General features: G+C 40.3%; 1 protein-coding gene across 1 annotated transcript; it reads right to left on the reverse strand.

The window, feature by feature from the left end:
• Positions 1-5,598: 5,598 nt before the first annotated feature.
• On the reverse strand, positions 5,599-26,718 carry efcab7 (EF-hand calcium binding domain 7). Its single transcript, XM_030791544.1, has 13 exons — positions 26,356-26,718; positions 25,854-26,065; positions 25,666-25,752; positions 24,354-24,522; positions 21,284-21,417; positions 19,534-19,675; positions 19,249-19,358; positions 13,976-14,136; positions 13,593-13,726; positions 13,176-13,324; positions 12,615-12,824; positions 6,849-6,956; positions 5,599-6,125 (listed from the first exon to the last, which is right to left on the reverse strand). Exons 1-13 carry the CDS (start codon positions 26,471-26,473, stop codon positions 6,045-6,047), a joined length of 1,815 nt encoding a protein of 604 aa, XP_030647404.1. The 5' UTR covers positions 26,474-26,718; the 3' UTR covers positions 5,599-6,044.
• Positions 26,719-26,948: the final 230 nt, after the last annotated feature.

Raw genomic sequence — 26,948 nt, forward strand, 5'->3', positions numbered from 1 at the left:
GAATGGAGAAAGAAACCATAGCAATGCATTTTTTCATTTTATATTTTTATATTTTCTTAAATTTTCTAGACCAAAACGAACTACAGATGAAGAATTACCCAAAAACAGTTTATTTAAAAGAAAGTCAGTAACAAATAAGGTTTTTAAAATACATTATTTTAAAGTACATTAAACTAAACAAATACATACATACATGTGAGGTTGACAGTACATGTTTTTTACATTTCTCGTGTGTCATACAGGGGCGCACAGCAAGAAGGTCCGGGGTTCGATCCCCAGCCAGGCGGTCAGGGTCCTTTCTGTGTGGAGTTTGCATATTCTCCCCGTGTCTGCATTGGTTTCCTCCGGGAGCTCCGGTTTCCTCCCACAGTCCAAAGACATACAGGTCAGGCGAATTGGAGACAGTAAATTGCCCCTAGATGTGAATGAGTGTGTGAATGTATTTGTCTGTGGGTCTGCCCTGCGATGGACTGGCAACCTGTCCAGGGTATTTCCCCGCCTTTCGCCCAGTGAATGCTGGGATAGGCTTCCGGCACTCCCTGCAACCCTAGCTAGGATAAATGGCTTAGATAATGAGTAAGTGAGTCTGTCATACATAGATAAAAAGATAAAATTTTCTAAAAACACGTTCATATCATTCAGTGCATTAGTAGAGTATACCAGAATTTCAGTCAGTGCTTGAACATTTCCATCCAGAATGCTGAACTGAACATCAAAATGCCCATGTGGTGTGACTATTCAGGACATATTTTCCTTTGTTCATACTTGAATAAAATCAAGAAAAATGTAAATAATTTTTAGTTTTTAAGTATGGAAACAGATTTTAAAGATATTTAAAAATAGAAACAGTTTTTTTAGCAGCACTAAAACTCAGAAGTCCATTGTAACTAACCTTTAATTAATTTATACTATTATTTTTGGTAAGTTCCATTTTTGTGTTCATGCTTATTTGTTTATGATAGCATCTCATTTCTTAAAACACACTTATATTGAAATTCGATTATAGTGCCTGGTAGTGATGGGACGTTCGGATCTTTTTACTGACTCGGATCTTTGAATCTCGTTCAGTAAAATAAACGAATCTTTTTTCAAGTAATTCGTTCATTTGGTTCATTGGAACTAGTCTGGCGATGTAGCTGTCATCTGCGTGATGACAGAAAGAGCAAGAGCTTGGTTCTCAAACACTAAGAGCAACATGGTTTTGACTCGGGACCCGAAGACCCATCGTTAGGAGTCGCGAACGAATCAATCACTCATTCCCACACTGAGCCTGCGTAACGGTTACGTTTACAAGTGAATGGAAGACAGACCTGCAAGACCCGATTGTGACTGAAGCTGAGCCTGAGTGGCGTGCATGCGTGGCCTAGGGAAAAATGAACGAATCACTCATTTAGACGACTTGTTACTCACTAGTCATACAAAAGATAAGCTCAAAATGAACGAATCCTTCATGAATGACACATCACTTGTCAGGGAAAACAGGGGACTCAGTTGCAGACTCGCTGATGAAAGAATAAGATGTTTATTGGCAAAGGCAAAATCCAGAGACAGGCAAAAGGGTCAAAAACAGGTATAGGGCAAGGCAGGCAGGCAGAAGAGGCAAAATCCAACAGGCAAAAATAGTCAAAAAACAGGCAGAGGGCAATCAGAATATGAAAAGGCTGGTACAACACACTGGGGAAAGCGGTACGAACTGACAAACAAAGGGTAGAACAGGCAGGGTTTAAACAGACAGACTAATTACAACTTCAATGAGAGACAGGTGAGAACAATGACACAATAAGTGAGGGGCGGGGCCAGAGCACATGGAAAGCCAAAATAAACAAAAGCACATGACAAAACCAAAAACAAATGACAGCTATCACCAGACCTGACCAGCAGGGGCACAATAGAGAGCAGGTCACGCAGGAACCCTGACATCACTACTGCCTGGAGCTCATGGGCAGTTGTTGATTGCAATGGTGGACGAAAAATAATCACCGTCAAAGTGATGGAGGTTTCAAAAAAGTAAAGATTACAGGTAAAAGTGAACAAAAAGGGTGTAAAAGGGTGTGTTGTGCCAATGGTACAGATAAATTCTGGTTAATGGTTCACTGTGAATATTAGACTGAATACTAATATCACTTAGCTGTAACCTTATCTGAGAATATGAACCCAGTTAAGGTACAGTTGTACTGAAAAACTCTATTTATAGCTCAGTGCTCTGAACACTGAACCTAGAAACTATTCAAAAAACTTGCCTTAACATATAGTAAATAATAGCATAATAGCAAATACGATAATACTCTTCAAATTCAACACTCCTAGATAACTAAGTTCCTGGATAATCACATTCAGTAACTACGAAATAATTTATCACATACTCAAAGAGCAGGAACGCAAATGTCAACGTTTATTACAACAATCAAATCCAAATGGTAAAGAATGAATCTAATGTTGAATAAACTGTGATTTAGGTGGAACCAAGGCACATTTGCTATAAACATGAACAACATCTAAACTACACATATGTAGAACAAAAAAACCAAACAAACAAACAAACAAAAAAAACCCAGACAGACGGTGAGAAAAACCTGACTATCTTAAGTATGCTTGAATGAAACAACTAAGCATGTATGAATTATTACTCACAAAGAGGCATGCTTAACCAAAGGAAACTATCTGAGTGATGTTCTAGTGGAGTTATTTATACTAATGGTAGTGAGGGAAGGAGAGGAAAGGGAGAAGAGCGCAAGGCCCAGCCACGTTCTGGGGTGCAAGACTGGAGTTACTCAGGTTGACTGTAGGAGACCGTGGGTTAGACTTTGTGTCGGTATCGGGAGGGTCTTTTAGTGTCACAGATCTTCCAAAGCAGTGAGACTGGGCTGATTTTTCACAGAGATGAGCAAGGTGGGACAGATGAACTACACAACAGCTGTGTGCGCTGAGCTGAGATTCCTGGATTTGAAGCCTACAACTGTACGATGTAGGACAGCAGGGAGTCTGTCATTTTATCTGATTTGGAAAGGGAGGGTGCTGCTATCCTTTTGGGGGGTGTCTCTGCCTAAAGGGAGGAGACACTCCTTGGAATTTGGGAAGTGTTAATCAGACCTCAGTTTAAAATAATTTTACATAATTTTTTCCAGGTGTGGTTCGAATTCCATTCCCAAGGGAAACTAACCTCTGCGGTGATGTGGTCCTCATAGGATTGATCGTTATCAACATGTGACCAGATGGTACAGATGCTGCTGTGCTAAAACGTCAAGCCTGGTGTCTGTTACAGCTGCAGTCGGAAATTCAATCCCCTCACCTCAAAAGACATTATAGTGATGTGAGCCGAGGTTAATGATAATATATGACAAAAAACCTCATCAAACCATAAAAAAATATTTACTGATACATATTTGAGTTATTTTGAGAACATGACTTAACTTTGAGTTCAAATGAAAAATGTAACTCTTTTCACACATGTGCATGTGCACTATTATTCAACCCCCAGCTTCAGCACTTTGTGGAGCATCCTTTAGCCTTTATAACTTCTAACAAGTGTTTTCGGTGAGTGCTGAAAAGCTTCTTACACCTCTCTATTGGAATCTTTGGCCACTCTGCGTGTGCAAAAGCCTCTAACTCATTGATGTTTGAGTGCTGCAACTGCCTTCTTTAACTCCCACCAAAGATTTTCAATGGGATTTAAATCTGGGGACTGAAAAGGCCACTCCAGGATCTATTTCTCAACCAAGCTTTTGTTGACTTGGACATGTGCCTGGGATCATTGTCTTGCTGGAGAGTCCAATGATCACCAAAGTTCAGTTTCCCAACATAAGTCATCATTTTCCTCTTTAAAATGGCCTGGTATCTTTGGAAATTCATGATGCCAGTTACACGATCAAGACTGCCAGTTCCTGCAGCAGAAAAACATCCCTACATTGTCAATGATCCACCTCCATGCTTGACTGTGGGGATGGTATCTAAGGAGCGTAGAGCGTCTGTGAAGTTATACTTTTAGTAGAGGTTTCACAAATAATGAATTATGTGTCTTTTAGTAGAGGTTTCACAAATAATGAATTATGTGTCTTTTAGTAGAGGTTTCACAAATAATGAATTATGTGTCTTTCCTTGAAATTTTACGATTTTATTCTCATAATATTATTATTTCTTCTCGTAAAATTATGACTTTATTCTGGTAATATTACAACTGTTTTCTTGAAATACTTCATTCTTATTAAATTACAACTCTATAATATAATATTCTCATAATATTATGACCTTATTCTCGAAATCTCTGAATTTTTTTTCCTCAACGTCGGCCTAATAGGCTTCTCTGTTGTACTTTTCTGCTAAGGCTGAGGCTATCAAAAAGTTATATTTAAAGTTTTATGTTGGTATTGATTAGTGTGTTGATTGACAAACTAGACTACAAATTTACATGTCAGCATGTAAACTAGACTGTTGAAATACATACAGTTTATGTGATGGATAAATTGTAAGTAGGCTATGCCTGTTATAAAAATTTACTTGAGCATTACTGTGTAAAGTGATGCTTTACAGTATTTTTGTAATTACGGTTGTATGAATTAATGAAAACAATGATGTAATTAGCTTAGAACCATTTTCCGATAAGCAAAAAAAGAATTACTGACCTTCTTTGGCCTCTAAAGTAGCACAACCTACCTCCGGTAGTATTTCCCGATAGGATAGCAAAGATCGATAGATATACACTGACGATTTACGCTACGGTAGGACATTTCGATAAAGTAGGAAGAATCGTTAGAACACCGGCCTTCATCAGGTCATCCTGTAGGTGTTTTGCAGTGACACAGAGTTTTTTTATTAGTTGTCCTGATTAAGTTGCTAGGGGCTCAAGATTAAATTTTGGGCTTTCTCTCACGGCCAGGCAGGTTTGCGGTTGTGCCATAACTTTTAAACTTCCTTAAAATGCTCTTGGAATCTCTTGGAATGTTGAATTTTTGGAAAATCTTATACCCAATGCCCTTCAGGTGCAATGAAATAATTTCCTCTCTAAACTTTTGTGAAAGCTCCTTAGTCTTACCCATGACTGCAACTCACCTTGAACACCTTCATGGGTGGGGTTTCTATATGCATCAAAGCTGAAGCAAATTAAGGGTCTTTATAGAGTTCCCAAAGGCTTAATTATGTTTTAACTCCACTTTAGGCCGTAAAAACAAGCAGGTTTTAGAAAGAGCAATATCACGTAGGGGTTGAATAATTGTGACATGGCTAGATTAACAAAATATCCTGTTGCTCACGAATAGTACATCAAACATTTTCTTGGCTGATTTTATGTATCACGCAACTGATAAAGAAGTCATCCAAAGTAAAATCTAGCTCTTTCAGAAAACTTTCACTGGTAAGTCCTTACAATCTTTGGAGGGTTGAATATTTCCGATTGCAGCTGTAGGTGTTATGGTGAAGGGTTTTTGCTTTGCTGTGCATTTGTCCTGAACACAGGGAGGCTTGGGCCATAAAAAGGAACAGAGGAGGAGGAAGAGAGGGTCAGAGAGAGAGAGAGAGAGAGAGAAACTGGGGGACACAAACAGAGTCTGTACAATGTTTAAACTCAGAATCACTGAAACATTTACTAGCCAACATATTGCAGTGTAAAAAGTCTCTCCTCCAACTGCCACCCAACAATTGACCATTAAGAGATTTAACATTTTTTAGCAGACGTTTAATGAGGGGATGATGTCATCTCCTAATCTCAGCAGGCAGATATATTAATGTATTATTACTAATCAAATTTGTTAAATGTGCTCTCCGGCACCTTCCTCCATCATCAGTTTCCACTATTCCTCCGTTCCCCTCAGATATACTCTGCCAGCTTTGAGGATTCCTTATATTATACTCAAGGATTAATTTGGCATATACACCATAAACTGAAAAAAATACAATAACAAGATATGCAGCCACCATTATAAACAAAGCTGAACGTTTCTAATGAAATGTAGCTTTAAAGAATGGGAATGTTACAGTTTCCTGTAACACCAAACAGCTACACACGCACTGTGAATGAATAGCCGCGTGCGTGCGTGCGTGGGGGGTGGGTGTTATGAAGCTGGTATGACATTCTCAGCACAGCTGTACATCCATTCTTGTCTCTCGTTCACTGGTAGCACATGTTGGCACAACTACACACCCACAAAAGCGAGAGAGACAGAGAGAAAGACAAAGAGACAGAGAGAGACAGAGCCAGACAGCGAGGGAGGAAGAATTAATAACTTAATAACCATTACATCCTGGTATGAAATGATATTTCCCAGTCAATTCTGAGTAGCTCTGTGAACTTTTTAAAAATTCTCAGACTGGGAAAATTATATTTTTAGTTGGAGGCTGTCAAAGTTCAAGAATTTAAAGGCCAGAGTTACATTCACAGAGAAGAGCTTTTAAAATAATTGTTTTTAATAATAATAATAATAATAATAATACCAATTAAGATTTGACTGAGAACATAATGTAATTCTACCATCATATCAATTATTATATAGGACTGAAACATGTGCTGCAATAACATGTGAGAAGTGTAATATTTATACTATTTTTAATTCATTTAAGTTTGAATGACTCTTTGACCTTTTCTAATTTATATTTTCATTTGTCATTTTTTTCTGTCACCTCTACTGTAATATAATAATGAAATGTATTCATCTCTTCATTTCTCTAAATGGTTTACCAACCGTCAATTTTCATGCCAGCAAAGCTTGATAAATAAAAAAATGTTAGTATTTTCAGGGATCTATATGATGTATACTCTTCCTCTCTGTTTCAGCCTTCAGTCCTCCCACCTGGGTGGGGGAGCCCACACTATACACGGACTGATTCACACTGTGTGTGTGTGTGTGTGTGTGTCTCACCATTTTGGTTCTGGCTGGTATCTCCATGGCAAACACACTCATTCCTCTACTGCTGCAGCAGTTCCTACTCTGGTCATTGTTTATGTGTACAGTCACTTTCTGATTCGACTGAAATCAGAGGAGAACAGTCCATCACAAATAAATGGGCAAGTGGCAAAAACACACATGTAACACTCCCTGCTTCACATCCTCTTATTGCAGTAACTGTGTGCTGTATATTTAATCTCTTTGCAGTAACTGTGTGCTGTATATTTAATTTCACTGTAGTAGCTGTGTGCAATATATTTAATCTCTTTGCAGTAACTGTGTGCTGTATATTTAATTTCACTGTAGTAGCTGTGTGCTGTATATTTAATCTCTTTGCAGTAACTGTGTGCTGTATATTTAATCTCATTGTAGTAGCTGTGTGCTGTATATTTAATCTCTTTGCAGTAACTGTGTGCTGTATATTTAATCTCATTGTAGTAACCGTGTGGTGTATATTTAATCTCTTTGCAGTAACTGTGTGCTGTATATTTAATCTCATTGTAGTAGCTGTGTGCTGTATATTTAATCTCATTGTAGTAGCTGTGTGCTGTATATTTAATCTCTTTGCAGTAACTGTGTGCTGTATATTTAATCTCATTGTAGTAGCTGTGTGCTGTATATTTAATCTCTTTGTAGTAACTGTGTGCTGTATATTTAATCTCATTGTAGTAACTGTGTGCTGTATATTTAATCTCATAATCTCATTGTAGTAACTGTGTGCTGTATATTTAAACTCATTGCAGTAACAGTGAGCTATATATTTAATCTTACTGCAGTAACTCTGGGGTGTATACAGACATCCCACCATGCAAAAACTCATTTCAGGGTGGTAGCAAACCCTGGCATAGTTTAGTCATTTGATCATTATTAGTTTTAGTCTAGTTTTAGTCAACGAAAACTATACAAGTTTTAGTCAAATTTTAGTCAAATTTTAGTCAAATGAGGTTTGTGGTATTTTCCCCAGTGATTTTACACCCACATTGTCTGCAGTGCACTTTTTCAAAATACAGTAGGCCTACAGCTGTTTCAAACACTTTTCAAATTACAGTATTTTACAAATTTAATTACTGAACTGTGTATAATTCAAATACACTATAATACAGTACAGTACTATATATAAAATAGGCCAATAGTTTATTGTAGTTAAAATTATAACTAGGCTGTAGCCTAAAACGTAAAAGTATTGTGCGGCTTACAAAATACAGTAATGTCAGTACTGCAAATATAGGCTAAGCCATGACTTGGCAGGGGTTTCAGTGCATTTCTCAATTTTTAACAGAACTGAAAAGAGCCTGTAGGCTATCAATGCCAAACTGGTGGCAGAGTTTGAAATTAAATGTATTCGTAAAATATTCTGAGGAATATTGGCTCTTTTTTGGCCATTTGTTATATGGTTTGATGAGTCTACTTTGTCACTGAGAGAAAAAGACTTTCTTTTTCTCGTCATAATATCTGTGCATGCAGCATTAGCCTCAAGTGGCTAGCCGGAAGCAGATGGGTTACCGCGTGACAAAGTAGGCCTATCAAAGTAATGTTAAAAAAGAAAAAGCATTACCGTAGTTTTAATGTTTTATCCATATGTTATCATGTGTAAAAAGACCCAAAATGAACACTGTAAGCAGACTACTTGATTTCTATAAGCCAATTATACAAGTGCTGTACTTGTATGGGAATGATTCTGTCCCATGCTTTTTGATCCATATAAGCGGTTGATCACTATAAGCAGTTTCCACTGTACATACTGTTGCTGTGCTACATACTATTACACCTTTTCAGTCTTCTGAACCTTGTTACCTTCTTTTGTTAAATATAACTAATACTGAACTTGCCAACACTATGCTAACTGTGTATGTATGCTAACTGTGTATGGTTAGATGCTAACTGTCTATATATGCTAACTGTTAGGGCTGGGCAGTATGGCCTAAAATTTCAATCACGGTATAATTTGAAGCACAGACAGTAACGATATATATCACGGTATATTTGTTTTTCTTAAATTTAAACATAAATGTTTCTGAAGGGGTAAAGAACTGATATGACAACTGCATGGCAGCTATTACTGTACTCTTAAGTGTCCTCTTATTGTTTCCCCTCAAGTAAGGTTTCAACTACCGCTACTGGCACTTCACATTGCTGCTTTTAATAATCACCACAGTCTCAAAACATATGAGACATACTGGTTTTGAACTGCCCACGGGAAGAATTAACAGGTAAGAGACTGTCTAGTTTTCTGTTTTTAGAGCGTGCCATGTAAAATTACTTTTACTTATTTATCTGACCATTGTCTTTCATCTCGTTTCTCCCCTGTGTGTGTGTATCTCTCTCACTGACTCGAGTCGCAATGCTTATCGGAATGCACAGATTTGAATGGCTGTGTCGCGCCGTGTGAATGCATGCAACTGGTCTGTGAGTTTCCTGGGCCACTAAACCAGTGCCATACAGGCTAGAAAAGCTGCAGCGGTTAAAATAGAAACGCTCTGCCAAAATTTAATTAATCCCAATAATTTATCGGTTATACATCATGATCTGCATAGGATGGCGTGTGAGTCTAGACCCGGACCGCGGTCCGCCTATTAGTGGGCCTCAGATTTAGTGCATTGCTAGTGTAATTATGTCATTGCCACTTGAGATCGGTGAAGGCCCTACCAGTCAGCACGGTATAGTCAAAATCCATACTGTAAGGCAAATTCATACCGATGTACTTTCTATACTGTTTATACTGTCCATCCCAGCTAACTGTGCATGTATGGTTCGATGCTAACTGTGTATGTATGCTAACTGTGTATGTATGCTAACTGTTTGAGTAGGGTTGGGTGCTAACTGTGTATGCATGCTAACTGTTTGTGTAGGGTTGGGTGCTAACTGTGTATGTATGCTAACTGTTTGTGTAGGGTGTAAGTGCCCGATCTGACCCGGCTGCCCGATCCGTTCTGCACATGCGCGTGCTTGTGCGATAGGAAACACAGCTTATTCCTGTCTGATTTGTACCACGCATGTGTGAACATCCTATGTCCTATCCTAATCACTTTTCCTTGACCTTGATGGAAAACGTTATGAGGTCAAGGAAAGATGTGAAGGACAATTCATATAGGACTTCATAAGGAAAGAAGGAGAATTCATAAGGAAAAGATAACTGCAGTGCTAAGAGAATCCGACTGCACTTACACTACGCTACGTAATTATGCTACGGTGGATATTATTGACATGGGTCTGCCGTGGTAAAACTGCAATATTCTGAAGATGGACTGTAAGATCCGTCCTGGCTGCTCGATCCGTCCCGCACATGCGTGCACTTGCACAAATGTCAAGCAACTCTATCCCTAACCCTAATCTTTACAAGGGAATTTCTAAACAGGAGAGAACTTCAACTCTCAGAACTTCCTGTTTCATAGGGGGCGCTCGCAAGTAAGTCCAGAATGAATGGGGGCTTATGGAGCTGTACCCCCAAAAATGTCATTTTTTTGGGGTAAACATTTTTTTCTTGCAATTTTCACTATGGTTTCGATATAAGGGGTCAAGACAATAGGTATAGTTCCATTTTTAGATATTTTACGGTTTAAACTGTAGTAAAATACCTTTCTGTAAGTATCTGTGACATCACGCACCACCAGCCACTTTACAGCACTGTGGCTTTACGGCATTTACTGCCATATGTGGGATGCAGAATAACACAACAAAATATACCTTTAATATATACTAACTCAGCTTTATTTGAATTTCATTTCCCAATACATGTATCGTGTAGGTATACAAAGAACACGGCACTCAAACCATTTTAATGACTGTGTGGAGCAGTCATTAACACCACCATACTATTACATTCGCAATCAGTCGTAAATCCTTAACCGACCAATCTAACTAAGGATTTGATAGCCACAAACAGTTGCACAGAATAAATCAAATGTTTTAGGCGCTAATTTTGACATTTATTCATTTAAAGATTTTTCTTTTTACTTCATACATTATCAAAGACAAATGTGATCACACACCAACACAGTGCTTAAACGATATACATTTACTGACACACGCAATTACACCATATCCCATCACTGAATTAAAGCAATGTAAAAAAAATCACACATGTGTGGACAGTGTCGTAAAACAGGTTCAGTTCTGTGGACGCATGGACTTTTGCGCGTGTACAGAATGGATCGGACAGCTGGGACGGATCGGGCACTTACGGGTGGTTGGATGCTAACTCTGCATGTATGCTAACTCTGTTTGTGTGGTCGGTTGTGTTATGTGTTGTAGTTGGTGCTCTGTTTTGTGGTTGATGTTGTGTGTTGTGTTGTGGTTGATGTTGTGTGTTGTGGTGTGGTTAGGGTTGTGTGTTGTGGTGTGGTTAGGGTTGTGTTGTGGTTGATGTTGTGTGTTGTGTTGTGGTTAGGGTTGTGTTATGTGTTATGATTTGTGTTGTGTGTTGTGGTTGATGTTGTGTGTTGTGGTGTGGTTAGGGTTGTGTTGTGGTTGATGTTGTGTGTTGTGGTGTGGTTAGGGTTGTGTGTTGTGGTGTGGTTGATGTTGTGTGTTGTGGTGTGGTTAGGGTTGTGTGTTGTGTTGTGGTTGATGTTGTGTGTTGTGGTGTGGTTAGGGTTGTGCGTTGTGTTGTGGTTGATGTTGTGTGTTGTGGTGTGGTTAGGGTTGTGTTGTGGTTGCTGTTGTGCTGTGTGTTGTGGTTGGTGTTGTGTTGTGGTTGATGTTGTGTGTTGTGGTGTGGTTGATGTTGTGTGTTGTGGTGTGGTTAGGGTTGTGTTGTGGTTGCTGTTGTGCTGTGTGTTGTGGTTGATGTTGTGTTGTGGTTGATGTTGTGTGTTGTGTTGTGGTTGATGTTGTGTTGTGGTTGATGTTGTGTGTTGTGTTGTGGTTGATGTTGTGTGTTGTGTTGTGGTTGATGTTGTGTTGTGGTTGATGTTGTGTGTTGTGTTGTGGTTGATGTTGTGTGTTGTGGTGTGGTTAGGGTTGTGTGTTGTGTTGTGGTTGATGTTGTGTGTTGTGGTGTGGTTGATGTTGTGTATTGTGGTGTGGTTAGGGTTGTGTGTTGTGGTGTGGTTAGGATTGTGTTGTGGCTGATGTGTGTTGTGGTGTGGTTAGGGTTGTGTTATGTGTTATGGGTTAGGGTTGTGTTATGTGTTATGGTTTGTGTTGTGTTGTGTGTTGTGGTGTGGTTGGTGTTGTGTTGTGGTTGATGTTGTGTGTTGTGGTGTGGTTAGGGTTGTGTTGTGGTTGATGTTGTGTGTTGTGTTGTGGTTAGGGTTGTGTTATGTGTTGTGTGTTGTGGTTGGTGTTATGTGTTTTGGTTGGAGTTGTGCAAACTCCATTTGCTCTCCATGTAAAAACTGGGTAAATCTCTTCAAATCAAATCTATTCAAATTTATGTTTGAATATGTCTGTTTGCTTGAATTTCCTTAATTCCCTCCGGTTTTATTAGTGAAACATTCATCAGCCAGAAGAGTGAAGGCATTGCAGTTTTACCCCTAGGACAGTAAACCACCACTAATGCTACTTAGCTAAGAATATGAGCATTTTAACACAGTCAGCAAAGACATCTTTGAAGGTTAATTTATTCCTACAATGTACTTTGTGCATAGCCCTTCTGAATATGAGATTTTAACCAATTCAAATGGAAATGTGAAGTGTCCATAAATCTTATAAAACCCAAGTCGACAGATAGATAGATAGATAGATAGATAGATACATGGATAGACAGATAGAGGCTAACAGAGCTGGCGTATGCATTACCTTGTTGGCTATGACAGTAGAGATCCTGTTGTCTCCTCTGTAGGTGTAGAGGTATACACTGTCATGTCCTTTGAGCAGTTGTGCCTCTCCTTTGGAGCAGATGGATTTCTGCACTGCAGAGTTGAGCATCTTCAGCCCAGTCTCCAAACTGACGGCCTGCACCACCGGCTCCACATCCTCACAATGTACATCGATCAAAAACGGACACGCCTCCAAACACACACATATACAGATGTTCATTCCTACCTTTACCAAAAACACCACCAGATTCAAAGGGACAGTTAAAACTAACACACAGCTAAACACAACAAAACTATGTTGGTTGTTATAAAATGTGGTGGAATATGAAAATGAAAACTGGTGAAATCAGGCTGAAACTGTGGATTGGCATTACTGCTTTATCCGTTGACAGATACTCTTACTGCTAGTCCTTCACCATGAGGAGTGTCTCTCAGTGTGTGTGTGTGTGTGTTTGTATGTGTGTGGAGGAGGGCAGGCCTGTGTGTGTGAGTGAATTGATCAGTAATTGTGCATGTGAGATAGTGTAGTTTAATTCAGTACCTCCACCATCTCTAGGCTGTGGTTGTATCCCATGGCCTCTAGCGTAAGCCACAGGTCAGAGGAATCCCCCTCACGATCACTGGCCTCCATCAGATTCAGCTCCAGGAAACCCTGCTTCGTCAGCTCCGTCCCTCTCGTGTCAAAGGTCTCTGCCACCGTTTGGCCACCAATCAACTATGAGCATCTGCAGCTACACACTCCAGCAGCATCTCAGTGCTGCTTTTATGCACACCCTTATAATCTACGCTCATTTACAAACCTCTTCTTCACTTTTTATTCAATTTTTGATATCCCAAACTAAGGTAAGTTTTCTATTGGACAATGTCTATATTGTAAGGACAGACTGAGAAAAGAACAGAACACAGATAACACTCATTGCTGTAACAGTGAATACACAATAAAGAGTTTAATCAGAACCTTTACAGATGGCCCAGGCATCCTCATCACAATTCTCTCCACTGGTCCGCTGCTCAAAGAAATTATACTCCTGTAAACTCAACAAGCCGTTCCCATCCACATCAATCACCTCAAAGATGTCAGACAGCGCCACCCTGTGGTCCAGACACACATAACAGCACTCAGCCTTTTCAGGCTCCAGAACCTAATCAATGCAGTCATTCCTCACTGTTCCATTAAACCTTAGCTTGTCAAAAAAACAGAGCCCATAAGTGTTCCAGGGTGCTGCAAGTGTACTGCCTCAATCAAGATACTTCCCAGAATCCCATAACGAAAGCCTGCTGTCAGCTAGAGACACAGAGCAAGTCAGGAACTCTGGTACGAGCATGAAGACTCAGCCTTACCTGAACTCTCTGGTCAGCTCAAGCTCTCCTGATTGGTTGCGTTGGACAAGATTGGTAGGCTTTGTGACAGACTTTGATGTCTTTTTCCTCAGTCTGCAGCCAGAGGTGAAGGGCAAGAGGAGATAGGACCCTGCACTCAACTCGCCTCTCCACATGTACCTCTGTGGGTCAGAACCACACAGCTCACACTGACACACACTGAACACAGCTCACACTGAACACACACTGAACACAGCTCTCTCATACACATACGCACACTGAACACAGCTCACATTGAACACACACTCTGGACACAGTATACACCAACACTACACAGACACTGAACACAGTTCACACTTGCACCCATATTTTATACTGTAACACTGATTCAGCAAAATAAATGTTTAATAGTCAGCTACTGATATCTGAACAGCCACATCTAGAGAACCATACACCACACACACTCACTGACCACTCTGTCTATGTTCAGTCTTTTATACTTCCGTCTCTGTGTACAGTCAAACACATTGACTTCTCTGTCTCTGTGTTCAGTCTAGCACACACTGACCTCTTTGTCCCTGTGTTCAAACACATACTAACTTCTCTGTCTCTGTGTTCAGTCAAACATACACAGGACATTCCAGAATTGGAGGACATTTTCTGTCCTACTCATGAAATTTCAAATAATCCATGCACAAAATACTAAAACCCGCACTTGCTGTGTAAATTACACCTGTCCTGAGACAAAATGTACATAGTTGTAGAAAAAAAGTGCTTTCAAAATATTATTTAAAATACAGAACAGCTCTCGAGCACCCCCCAAAATGGCTTTTTTCTCTTGTCCCGCCTTTTTGATGACCAACTTGCATATCCAGTTTAACAGTTAAAATAAGTTTTCAATCTTCCTTTTTTGGTATGATATATGATATATGTCTCTTGTAATTGTTAAAACACTTTATTTAATCATCAACATATTTGAAATAAAAGTAATTATGCACTCAAGTTGTGTCCTACAACATATACGCAACCCTGTTACTGAAACCTGTTGAGCCTGGCAGAGGAAGGGAAAAAACACTGAGTCACATGACATGGAGATTATGTTACGATCAAGCGAGTCACATGACACGGAGGACATGTTATGATCAAGCGAGTCACATGACACGGAGGACATGTTATGATCAAGCGAGTCACATGACACGGAGGACATGTTATGATTAAGCCATTTGCTGAGACCAGACCAAAGGTAAGTCATCTCTTCTATTTTTCATATTCTTCCAGTCGTTTTAGCCTGATCGAGTGTGTCACTCTAACCAATGCAACCCTGTTACTCAAATTATCAGAATAAGACATGAATTTCAAAGTTTTCTTTCTTTATTTATATAACTAAGTTTGTCCTTGACCTTGACAGTAATGTTACATCCCACAGCTAGCATCTATTCCTGAGAAAAAGCTAACATTAGCATTGATTTGCAACCCTGTTACTGTTACCCTTGCAAACCTGTTGATCCTTCATCAAAAAGATATTTACAATATTATTAAGCAACATTCCTGTGGTCCTGAGTATTTATCTGTCACATTTATGTCACGATCTACAATCAAAAGTAATGTATCCATTCAACCCTATTACTTTGCACAGCCCTGTTACTCTAATTTCAACCCTGTTACCATATCATTGTTATTAAAATAATCTGAAATGATTTTCTCAGCTCATGAGGGTTTAACCCATTTCCCTTTTAATAGTTTGAATAATTATATGCATAATGTATTTGAGCAAATATTTGAAACCAAATACTGAAAAAACTGAATGAATAAATAACAGAAAATGATAAAAAAAAGGGGGGTCAATTTTTCAGTGCTAAAGGGTCAGTGTTTTGATGCCTAAATTGTCCTCCATTCTGGAATGACCCACACTCACTGACCTCTCTGTCTCTGTGTTCAAACACTCACTGACCTCTCTGTCTCTGTGTTCAAACACTCACTGACCTGTCTGTCTCTGTGTTCAGTCAAACATACACTCACTGACCTCTCTGTCTCTGTGTTCAGTCAAACATACCCTCACTGACCTCTCTGTCTCTGTGTTCAGTCAAACACACTGACCTCCCTGTCTCTGTGTTCAGTCAAACATACCCTCACTGACCTCTCTGTCTCTGTGTTCAGTCAAACACACTGACCTCCCTGTCTCTGTGTTCAGTCAAACATACCCTCACTGACCTCTCTGTCTCTGTGTTCAGTCAAACATAAGGCGCTTTCGGACCGAACAGTTCTAGGGTCTAATTTGACAGGAACTACCCCCTGGGGAGCTTCCCCTAGAACTACATACGTTCTAGGGCCTTTTTTCTGTTTGTATTCGCACCGCCACTAGGAACGCTGAAGTGACGTAAGCCGGCCGACGGTACAGCAGCTAAGAGATGTTGTGTTTACGACTAACCAGGATAGATGCACATTTTTAAGTACAAATGTAATGACTTTAAAGACTTTTTAAATACCTCCAAAAGGAAAAAATGCTATTACTGCGGCAAAAGAAATCGACAAACTAGACTACAGTATACACAATTAACCAGTTTTATTGAATTTGAATGAGAGAAATATTGACTGCACATTAGATAACATATAACTGCCTTCTCATTAACGAAAATAAAACTATATGGCGATAGACCCAGTCCAATGGAAAAAAATGTCCACCTGCATTTATGCATTTACCATCGCAGTAGCAGTGAATGACTCGATGGGCAGTACTTTTTGGATGCTAGCATAGCGCTTGTGCCTGACGCTTGCTCGCAGCGTCGTGTTTTTGTTTTTTTTTTCTTTTTCCCGGCCGCAGCCCTCAAATTGTAAGCTGGATAAACACATTCTTATTTTAGGTTAAAATGCGGATCACAGCCACACAGCGGACACACAAGCACCTACCGAAGCGGAGTGTACGCTACCTCTTCAATGTACAAATATACATTGGACGTTGCAAAATGGTCATTGTTGGGGGATATAAAATACCGGTAAAATAAAACATAAAACCATGTTTCCCCTCCTACAATTCCAGACAGTTTAAGACATTTTAGACATGAATATCAAAAACTAAATGTAGACTTTATATTTTGCACGGATCTTTAAAAATGGCGGTTGCAATCATCTATGCCTGCGTCTGGACCAATGGCTGTACACCTACGTCACAAGGTTCCTATTGCGCTGCGAAAGTACCTACCCTGGAGTAGGAGTTAAAAAGGCCCCTCAAAACGGCGTTCTAAGAACTATAATCGTTCTAAGTTCCTGCGGTGCGAATACGTGAAAAAGGGGGTACTTTCTCCAACAGTTCTAAGAACTATGGAAAAGTTCCTCCGGTGCGAAAGCGCCTATACCCTCACTGACCTCCCTGTCTCTGTGTTCAGTCAAACATACACTCCCTGACCTCTCTAGGCGCTTTCGCACCGGAGGAACTTTTCATAGTTCTTAGAACTGTTGGAGAAAGTACTCCCTTTTTGGCGTGTTCGCACCGCAGGAACTTAGAACGATTTTAGTTCTAAGAACGCCGTTTTGAGGGGCTTTTTTAGCCCCTACTCCAGGGTAGGTACTTTTGCAGCACAATAGGAACCTTGTGACGTAGGTGTACAGCCATTGGTCCAGACGCAGGTATACGATGATTGCAACCGCCATGTTTAAAGATCCGTGCAAAATATAAAGTCTTAGAAGGTATTTCATTTAGCTTTTGATATTCATGTCTCAAAATGTCTGGAATTGTAGGAGGGGACACATGGTTTTTATGTTTTATTTTACCGGTATTTTATATCCCCCAACAATGACCATTTTGCAACGTCCAATGTATATTTGTACATTGAAGAGGTAGCGTACACTCCGCTTCGGTAGGTGCTTGTGTGTCCGCTTGTGTGGCTGTGATCCGCATTTTAACCTAAAGTAAGAATGTGTTTATCCAGCTTACGATTTTAGGGCTGCGGCGGGGAAAAGGGGGAAAAAAAAACACGATGCCGCGAGCAAGGGTCAGGCACAAGCGCTATGCTAGCACCCGAAAAGTACTATGCCCATCAAGTCATTCACTGCTACTGCGGTGGTAAATGCATAAATGCATTCGGAAATTATTTTCTCCATTGGACTGGGTCTATTGCCATACAGTTTTAATTTCGTTAATGAGAAGGCAGTTATAGGTTATCTAATGTGCAATCAATATTTCTGTCATTCAAATTCAATAAAACTCATTGCGTATACTGTAGTCTACTTTGTCGATTTCTTTTGCCGCAGTAATGGTTCTTTTTTTCCTTTTGGAGGTATTTAAAAGGTCTTAAAAGTCATTAAATTTGTACTTCAAAATGTGCAGCTATCCTGGTTAGTCATATACCGTCGGCCGGCTTACGTCACTTCAGCGTTCCTACTGGCGGTGCGAAAGCAAACAGAAAAAAGGCCCTAGAACGAATGTAGTTCTAGGGGAAGCTCCACAGGGGGTAGTTCCTATCGAATTAGACCCTAGAACTGTTCGGTGCGAAAGCGCCTTCTGTCTCTGTGTTCAGTCAAACATACCCTCACTGACCTCTCTGTCTCTGTGTTCAGTCAAACATACACTCACTGACCTCTCTGTCTCTGTGTTCAGTCAAACATACCCTCACTGACGTCTCTGTCTCTGTGTTCAGTCAAACATACCCTCACTGACCTCCCTGTCTCTGTGTTCAGTCAAACATACACTCACTGACCTCTCTGTCTCTGTGTTCAGTCAAACATACACTCACTGACCTCTCTGTCTCTGTGTTCAGTCAAACATACTCTCACTGACCTCTCTGTCTCTGTGTTCAGTCAAACATACACTCACTGACCTCTCTGTCTCTGTGTTCAGTCAAACATACCCTCACTGACCTCCCTGTCTCTGTGTTCAGTCAAACATACACTTACTGACCTCTCTGTCTCTGTGTTCAGTCAAACATACACTCACTGACCTCTCTGTCTCTGTGTTCAGTCAAACATACCCTCACTGACTTCCCTGTCTCTGTGTTCAGTCAAACATACACTCACTGACCTGTCTGTCTCTGTGTTCAGTCAAACATACACTCACTGACCTCTCTGTCTCTGTGTTCAGTCAAACATACACTCACTGACCTCTCTGTCTCTGTGTTCAGTCAAACATACACTCACTGACCTCTCTGTCTCTGTGTTCAGTCAAACACACCCTCACTGACCTCTCTGTCTCTGTGTTCAGTCAAACATACCCTCACTGACCTCCCTGTCTCTGTGTTCAGTCAAACATACTCTCACTGACCTCTCTGTCTCTGTGTTCAGTCAAACACACACTCACTGACCTCTCTGTCTCTGTGTTCAGTGAAACACACTAAGTTTGATTCCTCTTTTGTTTTGTTGTGTACCACCACAAACAGAGCTGTATCCACATTCATCCATGGAGGCGACTTCTCTGGAAATCCACAGAAACACAGTAACAAACAGGGTTCATCTCAGATTGACAGTCAAAAACCAATCAGATACATATGGGTTTGTTCAAAGATTGCCTATGACAGTATGAAGAAACAAAACCATTTTTGCGTTATAGTGTGGACTAGATGTTTCCCAACATCAGTCCTGTGACTCACGATCTGTGTGGTTGAGAGGGAAGGGTTGTATGCTGAGATGAACGTTGGTGGTTTGGGGGAGATATAACTGATACTGGAGAGACACAATGGTTCCATCCTCCTCCAGAAAGAAACAGCCTCTCACTGTCGACTGATGCCAATCCTAAAATCAAACAAGGCCTGCTCAGGAAGAGGCTCCTTCCACACAGATTAAATCAAAGTCATGACAGCAGATTTGAACCAGATGGACAAAACTTCAGGCAGTGGGAGTTTGGTATGTAGGCTTGATATTTGAGAAGAGTGGTTAAATCATACAATAAAGACTTCCAAACACTAGATGGTACTGTTGTAATATCATGTAACATGCTCCCTGAACAAAGCATCAAGTCACCCATTCCACGAATGTTTCACCCAGTTAAACAGTGAGGCGCTGATTGTCTGTTTTATGGGTGTGTGGTGTTTTGATGCCACATAAATGCTATGCTAAAATCTGAGTTCACTGTAATTTAGACCAAAGCTCCAGAAAATACTGAAAGTGCCATCCCACATAAATAGAGTATCTACAATTCTTATTTTGTTGTCATTTCCCCTATCAAATTATTTTGGTTCTTTAACTGCTATTGTTGAACAGGCCACAAGGAAACAATAGAGAACCAATAAATCACAACCCAATACAGGAATCCAACATGCACGGACCTGCCTGCCCAGCCAGGGCTCTGTGCCCTAACTCATCAGAGAGCCATTTGAGGAAATACACTCTATGCTGTGAGCTTCAACAGCACTCTTTAATGTTTGAAATGGCTTTATTCATCTTTTTCAGGGGAGTCTTAAATCTTCAAGTTAAACAAAGAACACAGCTAAATGTGTTTGTGAGATGGACTCTCCCTTAACAAAAGCCATTTGCTCCCAGTATTTATGTTGGGCTGTGAAATGTGTAAGGGATCAAATCATAAGACTTCGGTGGTTTGTCCAGCCTGTATCAGAGCGGGGAACGCGGCCTCAGGCGTGTGTCCACTTTAAAGGCTCTGATGGAGGGTACCATGGAGATACACTCACTCCGCCTGGCTAATACACTGCACTGTCAACCTGCTTTTAATTTATAGATATGCACACAACACACACATACACACCCTTGGCCAGCAGCAGGCTTCTTCCAACAAAACATCTTTCAACCCCTATTCCCACCTGCCCAATCTGCAGTCTCAATTACCAGGCTAAGGCCATATAGCTAGCCAGCAGCACAATGCTAAAACTTTCTACTGTGCCCTCAAAGTGCCTGTATTTCATTCTCTCATGTCTGGACTGTTCCAGTCAGCCTGCCCTGATGAGTCTAGCTGTAATTTTTCTGTGGTAAAGAAAACTAGCTGAGGTTAAAGTCAAAAAGAGTGCAAACACAGAGAGGGAAATCGATGATGAAGCTTTTCTAACATCGACCTGGTGTAGACCTGCCTCCAACAAGCCCCATTCCTCCCACACAACACAGAGCTGGCCCTTCTCCACACAACCAACAGAGAACACAGAGCTGGCCCTTCTCCAGGGCGAGCCCTGCACAGGACAGGAGAGAAATATGCCTAATAACAGACCACTGATTCTCCTTCACCTCCAACAGCTTATCCATCCATCTGACAGCCTAACTCTCTTTCCCCACAACACACACGCCTGGTTCCACTGCTAAAATCTCAGTGAAAATGTGATAATTCTGCCTCTTGCATAGTTCTAGGCTTTGGCCCCTGATTGTTGTCTTACGTGATACTGCATTAGCTGCTAATACCTCTATGTTTTTGGCTTCGGGCAGTTTGGTACTTTTAGTCACGCTGGTTCCCATGCTGGTTCCAAGGCTGACGGCTGCTGTTGTGGGTGATCGGCGACTCCGAGCAGAGGATGGTCGGGATGAAGACTGGCCATCTATATACACACAACACATGTACTTACACATCTATATACACACAACACATGTACTTACACATCTGTATACACACAACACATGTACTTACACATCTGTATACACACAACACATGTACTTACACATCTGTATACACACAACACATGTACTTACACATCTATATACACACAACACATGTACTTACACATCTATATACACACAACACATGTACTTACACATCTGTATACACACGAGACATGTACTTACACACACAAACATGTATATACACAAACACACGCACGTATACGAACACACACACATGCATGCACACATGCACACATGTGCATGTGTCAGAGCCAAACTATCAGAGCCAAAAAATGATCAAAAATCAATAAAATAAGAAAAGATTACAATGTGTTGAAGTAATCCAGTTTCTGTCTACAAACTCATTTATGTGTGCAGGCCTTTTTAAACAGACTGTTACTAGATGATTCTATAATACCTCTTACTCTAGAGCTCACAGATGTCCTCTTATTGATGGCACACACACACACACACACCACACATACACCTTTTAAGCTTAGGTCAGTTGTCATGCCTCTGTCTGATCTGTTTACACACCCATAGCCCAGTGCTTTGGCTTTATCAGACAGCTTTACAGACTCACTCCAAACACAGCTTTCATATTCTGTACAAGCTGTTTCTCTTCACTCAGGACATACTTTCAAAACCACAGCCATTAGTTACTGGGCAGCAAGTCTCTTACTGTGTTACAGTACATTAAGTCTGTTACTGTGTTACTGTACAGCAAGTCCCTTACTGTGTTACTGTACATTAAGTCTGTTACTGTGTTACAGTGCATTAAGTCTGTTACTGTGTTACTGTACAGCAAGTCCCTTACTGTGTTACAGTACATTAAGTCTCTTACTGTGTTACTGTACAGTAAGTCTGTTACTGTGTTACTGTACAGCAAGTCCCTTACTGTCTTACAGTACATTAAGTCTCTTACTGTGTTACTGTACAGTAAGTCTGTTACTGTGTTACTGTACAGTAAGTCTGTTACTGTGTTACAGTACAGCAAGTCCCTTACTGTGTTACAGTACAGCAAGTCCCTTACTGTGTTACAGTGCAGTAAGTCTGTTACTGTGTTACTGTACATTAAGTCTGTTACTGTGTTACAGTACAGCAAGTCCCTTACTGTGTTACAGTACAGCAAGTCTGTAACTGTGTTACTGTATAGCAAGTCCCTTACTGTGTTACTGTACAGCAAGTCCCTTACTGTGTTACAGTACAGCAAGTCTGTAACTGTGTTACAGTACAGCAAGTCCCTTACTGTGTTACAGTACAGTAAGTCTGTTACTGTGTTACTGTACATTAAGTCTGTTACTGTGTTACAGTACAGCAAGTCTGAACCTGTGTTACTGTACAGCAAGTCCCTTACTGTGTTACAGTACAGTAAGTCTGTTACTGTGTTACTGTACATTAAGTATGTTACTGTGTTACGGTACAGCAAGTCTGTTACTGTGTTACTGTACAGCAAGTCCCTTACTGTGTTACAGTACAGCAAGTCCCTTACTGTGTTACTGTACAGCAAGTCCCTTACTGTGTTACAGTACAGTAAGTCTGTTACTGTGTTACTGTACATTAAGTCTGTTACTGTGTTACAGTACAGCAAGTCCCTTACTGTGTTACAGTACAGCAAGTCTGTAACTGTGTTACTGTACAGCAAGTCCCTTACTGTGTTACAGTACAGCAAGTCTGTAACTGTGTTACTGTACAGCAAGTCCCTTACTGTGTTACAGTACAGTAAGTCTGTTACTGTGTTACTGTACATTAAGTCTGTTACTGTGTTACGGTACAGCAAGTCCCTTACTGTGTTACAGTACAGCAAGTCTGTAACTGTGTTACTGTACAGCAAGTCCCTTACTGTGTTACAGTACAGCAAGTCTGTAACTGTGTTACTGTACAGCAAGTCCCTTACTGTGTTACAGTACAGCAAGTCCCTTACTGTGTTACAGTACAGTAAGTCTGTTACTGTGTTACAGTACATTAAGTCTGTTACTGTGTTACTGTACAGCAAGTCCCTTACTGTGTTACAGTACAGTAAGTCTGTTACTGTGTTACTGTACAGCAAGTCCCTTACTGTGTTACAGTACAGCAAGTCCCTTACTGTGTTACAGTACAGCAAGTCTGTAACTGTGTTACAGTACAGCAAGTCCCTTACTGTGTTACAGTACAGTAAGTCTGTTACTGTGTTACTGTACATTAAGTCTGTTACTGTGTTACTGTACAGCAAGTCCCTTACTGTGTTACTGTACATTAAGTCTGTTACTGTGTTACTGTACAGCAAGTCCCTTACTGTGTTACAGTACAGCAAGTCCCTTACTGTGTTACTGTACAGCAAGTCCCTTACTGTGTTACAGTACAGCAAGTCTGTAACTGTGTTACTGTACAGCAAGTCCCTTACTGTGTTACAGTACAGCAAGTCCCTTACTGTGTTACAGTACAGTAAGTCTGTTACTGTGTTACAGTACAGCAAGTCTGTAACTGTGTTACTGTACAGCAAGTCCCTTACTGTGTTACAGTACAGTAAGTCTGTTACTGTGTTACAGTACAGCAAGTCTGTAACTGTGTTACAGTACATTAAGTCTGTAACTGTGTTACTGTACAGCAAGTCCCTTACTGTGTTACAGTACAGTAAGTCTGTTACTGTGTTACTGTACATTAAGTCTGTTACTGTGTTACGGTACAGCAAGTCTGTTACTGTGTTACTGTACAGCAAGTCCCTTACTGTGTTACAGTACATTAAGTCCCTTACTGTGTTACTGTACATTAAGTATGTTACTGTGTTACTGTACAGTAAGTCCCTTACTGTGTTACTTTGTGTGTGCTTCAGCATGTGAGTGTGTAGCAGTGTCAATGTGTGTGTGTGTGTGTGTGTGAGTTTGTATGTACATACCTCTTATGTGTGTGTTGTCAGGCTTTGATTTTAGCAGTGTTTCTGTGTGTAATTCTGAGCTGTCTGCTTGACTGCCAAAGTTTAGTCTTTTCAGTCTACTGTCTGTTTCCAGCCTCTGTAGAGCTGCAGTCTGTAGCTGCTCTGCTGTGGAGCTCCACACCCTGCAGAACTGTTTCACAAACACACACACAGTCAGTTGGCTCAAAGCTGCCTCCTTAGCTCAGATATTCACTGAACATCACACTGTGGGAAGGTAATTGACATACGACTGGTTATAACACATTTAGATATGTTAGTAAAGCATGCAATGGAATTGGTATGCGTCTCAGGATTTCAGTACAGGGGTTGGGCTGTTTTAAATGTGTTGATAAGCATGGGATATTATGACATCTTTGGACCTAGAAAACTGGTCTGAGTGGAAAATAAGCTGCGACTAGTTGGCAGCACATCACTGACCTCAGCCACAAAGCATAGAAAATAATCAAGTGCTCCCACTGATTTCAGTAGAGTGAAAAGACACACAATCAAGGTCTCTCTTATTTGGTTACAATATAAGTGAAAACCTATATCTAGCTACTATACAAGTTTAGCTGTTATGAATTAATCAGTTGTCATATGGGGCTGTAAGTACTCATATCATGAATGCCACTTAAACACAAACTAAACCATTCTATATCAGTCGCGACTCAAATAGTCCATATTACACTATATCAGTACAGTTTGTCTGGAAACGGGTATCATACCACTGTCAGGTTGACTACCCTTTCTGGGTGTTTGATTCTTTGTAGTGATGGAGTAGAGAGAAATGTGGCATCATGAATGTGCTATTACATACACTCTGTATCTATCAGATGGTAGAAAACTTTGGGTGAATTACCTCTGGTATCAGGTCATAATCGGATGAAAAAATAACCTTGTTTGGCAATTTTCTTAAAGGGATCTGATACGTCTGCTGTAATTTCACTCATAATTTCACTGCTTTAATTTCACTCATATTTTCTTTGTTTGGCTGTCAGTAAACTCTACAAATCGAAACTCATCACAGGCTGCTAGTGGCAATTGTAATATTTGCTGCTGATTAGGTAAAAACTGCACTAAGGCCTACGTCTACTGTTTGATTCAAAGACATGGTCAATAGTCACAGGTCCTGGGAAAGCTGTTGTGTGGTGTTGTCCATTGCGAAAAAAAAGAAAAGAAAAAAGTGAAATAAGTAAAAAAAACTGAATAGAGTCAAACTGAATGAAGATGTGAAAAATGTTTAAATACAGATGGACGTAACATATGGATCCAGAGACATCAGCACTTCTCTCACCCCTTCATAATCCAACTTCCCCTCACTGTTAACGTCTGCCAGTGAGAAGACTGCATTTACTTCCCCTTGAGACATCTTTTCACCTGACTGAAAATCAAACAAAAACAACTCAGTCTTCTTTTTCACTCACAATAACACACAATATTTACCATTCACCCTGAAAGAGCGGAGCTGAAGGTTTCACTCACAGAGGTGAGGATTTTAGCCAGATCAGCATGTGAGATAAGTCCACTCCCACTGACGTCCAGTTTTCTAAAGACTCTCATCACCTCCTGCAGCTCTGTGGGCTTCTCTTGCTTAAGGATCTCATAGAAATCATCAAAATTCAGCTTTCTGGTCCTCGGTGGCCAGTACTTATCCAGAGTCTTCTGGGATGGGTTGTGACCAGCTTGCTGGAGAACTAAAGAACCATTTCATTTATAAATTTACACAACAGCACTGCAGTCGTCACTGGATCATCTTGATAGAAGAGGCTTATAATAAAGCATTTTGATTTTGCACGGGCAGGTATTATTTAATTTCAGTAGTTATTCTCGTGTCTTACAAATGCATTTTGCAAGGTTTACAACATTTTATTTTCAACAAACAAGTTTTATTGTGTGCAAAATTAATATCTTTCGTTGTCACCTCTTTGACAAGACTGTGGTGCACATCTGCTACAGGCAGCAAGTAAAACGGGCATACGCTTACCAAGGCAAAGCTGTTCTTTTGAGGTAATATTTGTTAAACTGGATCGAAACACCGCCAGATATGCAGCTCTGCAGTTCATATAGAAGTTCTTTTCGTCGAGTCGTTGGGTCCTCAGCATGATTACGAGGGTGGACACGATATATACAAACAAAGCCTACGCCACCAGCCCTGACTTTCCTGCTAGATGCCAAACGATTAGCCAAACAGAAGTTAATTACCGACCAAATCTACACAACACTTTAATACACCCGAATATTCACACTAAGACAGAGACATTTTTATATCGGTCGGTAATAAACTGATCTCAATCGAGAACTCTTTCTTGTAAGCTATGCTCGCGTTGCTATGCAAACAACTCTGGTGCACACTTGTAAAGGAACTAGAGGAAACAGCAGCAGTAAAGTGTTCCTAATAAAGAAGTAAGCCTGAATTCTGTTATTCCGTCATACTAAAGTGGGAGAGTAAACATAAAGTACATTTTAAAAAATGATATCATTCATATTAAAATGGAGTTTTCGTAAGAAGTGCTTAGCTGTGCCGCTATGTTAAAAGATGGTACTTTTTAAAAAGCTGTTGTTTCCAGGGGAACTACA

Source organism: Chanos chanos, chromosome 14 (genome assembly GCF_902362185.1).
Source record: "Chanos chanos chromosome 14, fChaCha1.1, whole genome shotgun sequence".
Lineage (NCBI taxonomy): Eukaryota > Metazoa > Chordata > Actinopteri > Gonorynchiformes > Chanidae > Chanos > Chanos chanos.

Excerpts from the sequence above, each read along its gene's own strand:
- efcab7 (XM_030791544.1), bottom strand. The coding sequence starts at position 26,473 with ATGCTGAGGACCCAACGACTCGACGAAAAGAACTTCTATATGAACTGC. Across the intron at positions 26,066-26,355 it reads AAAAGAACAGCTTTGCCTTG|TTCTCCAGCAAGCTGGTCAC; the intron begins GTAAGCGTATGC and ends ATGGTTCTTTAG. Across the intron at positions 14,137-19,248 it reads CTGAACACAGAGACAGAGAG|AGGTACATGTGGAGAGGCGA; the intron begins GTCAGTGAGTGT and ends TCTGACCCACAG.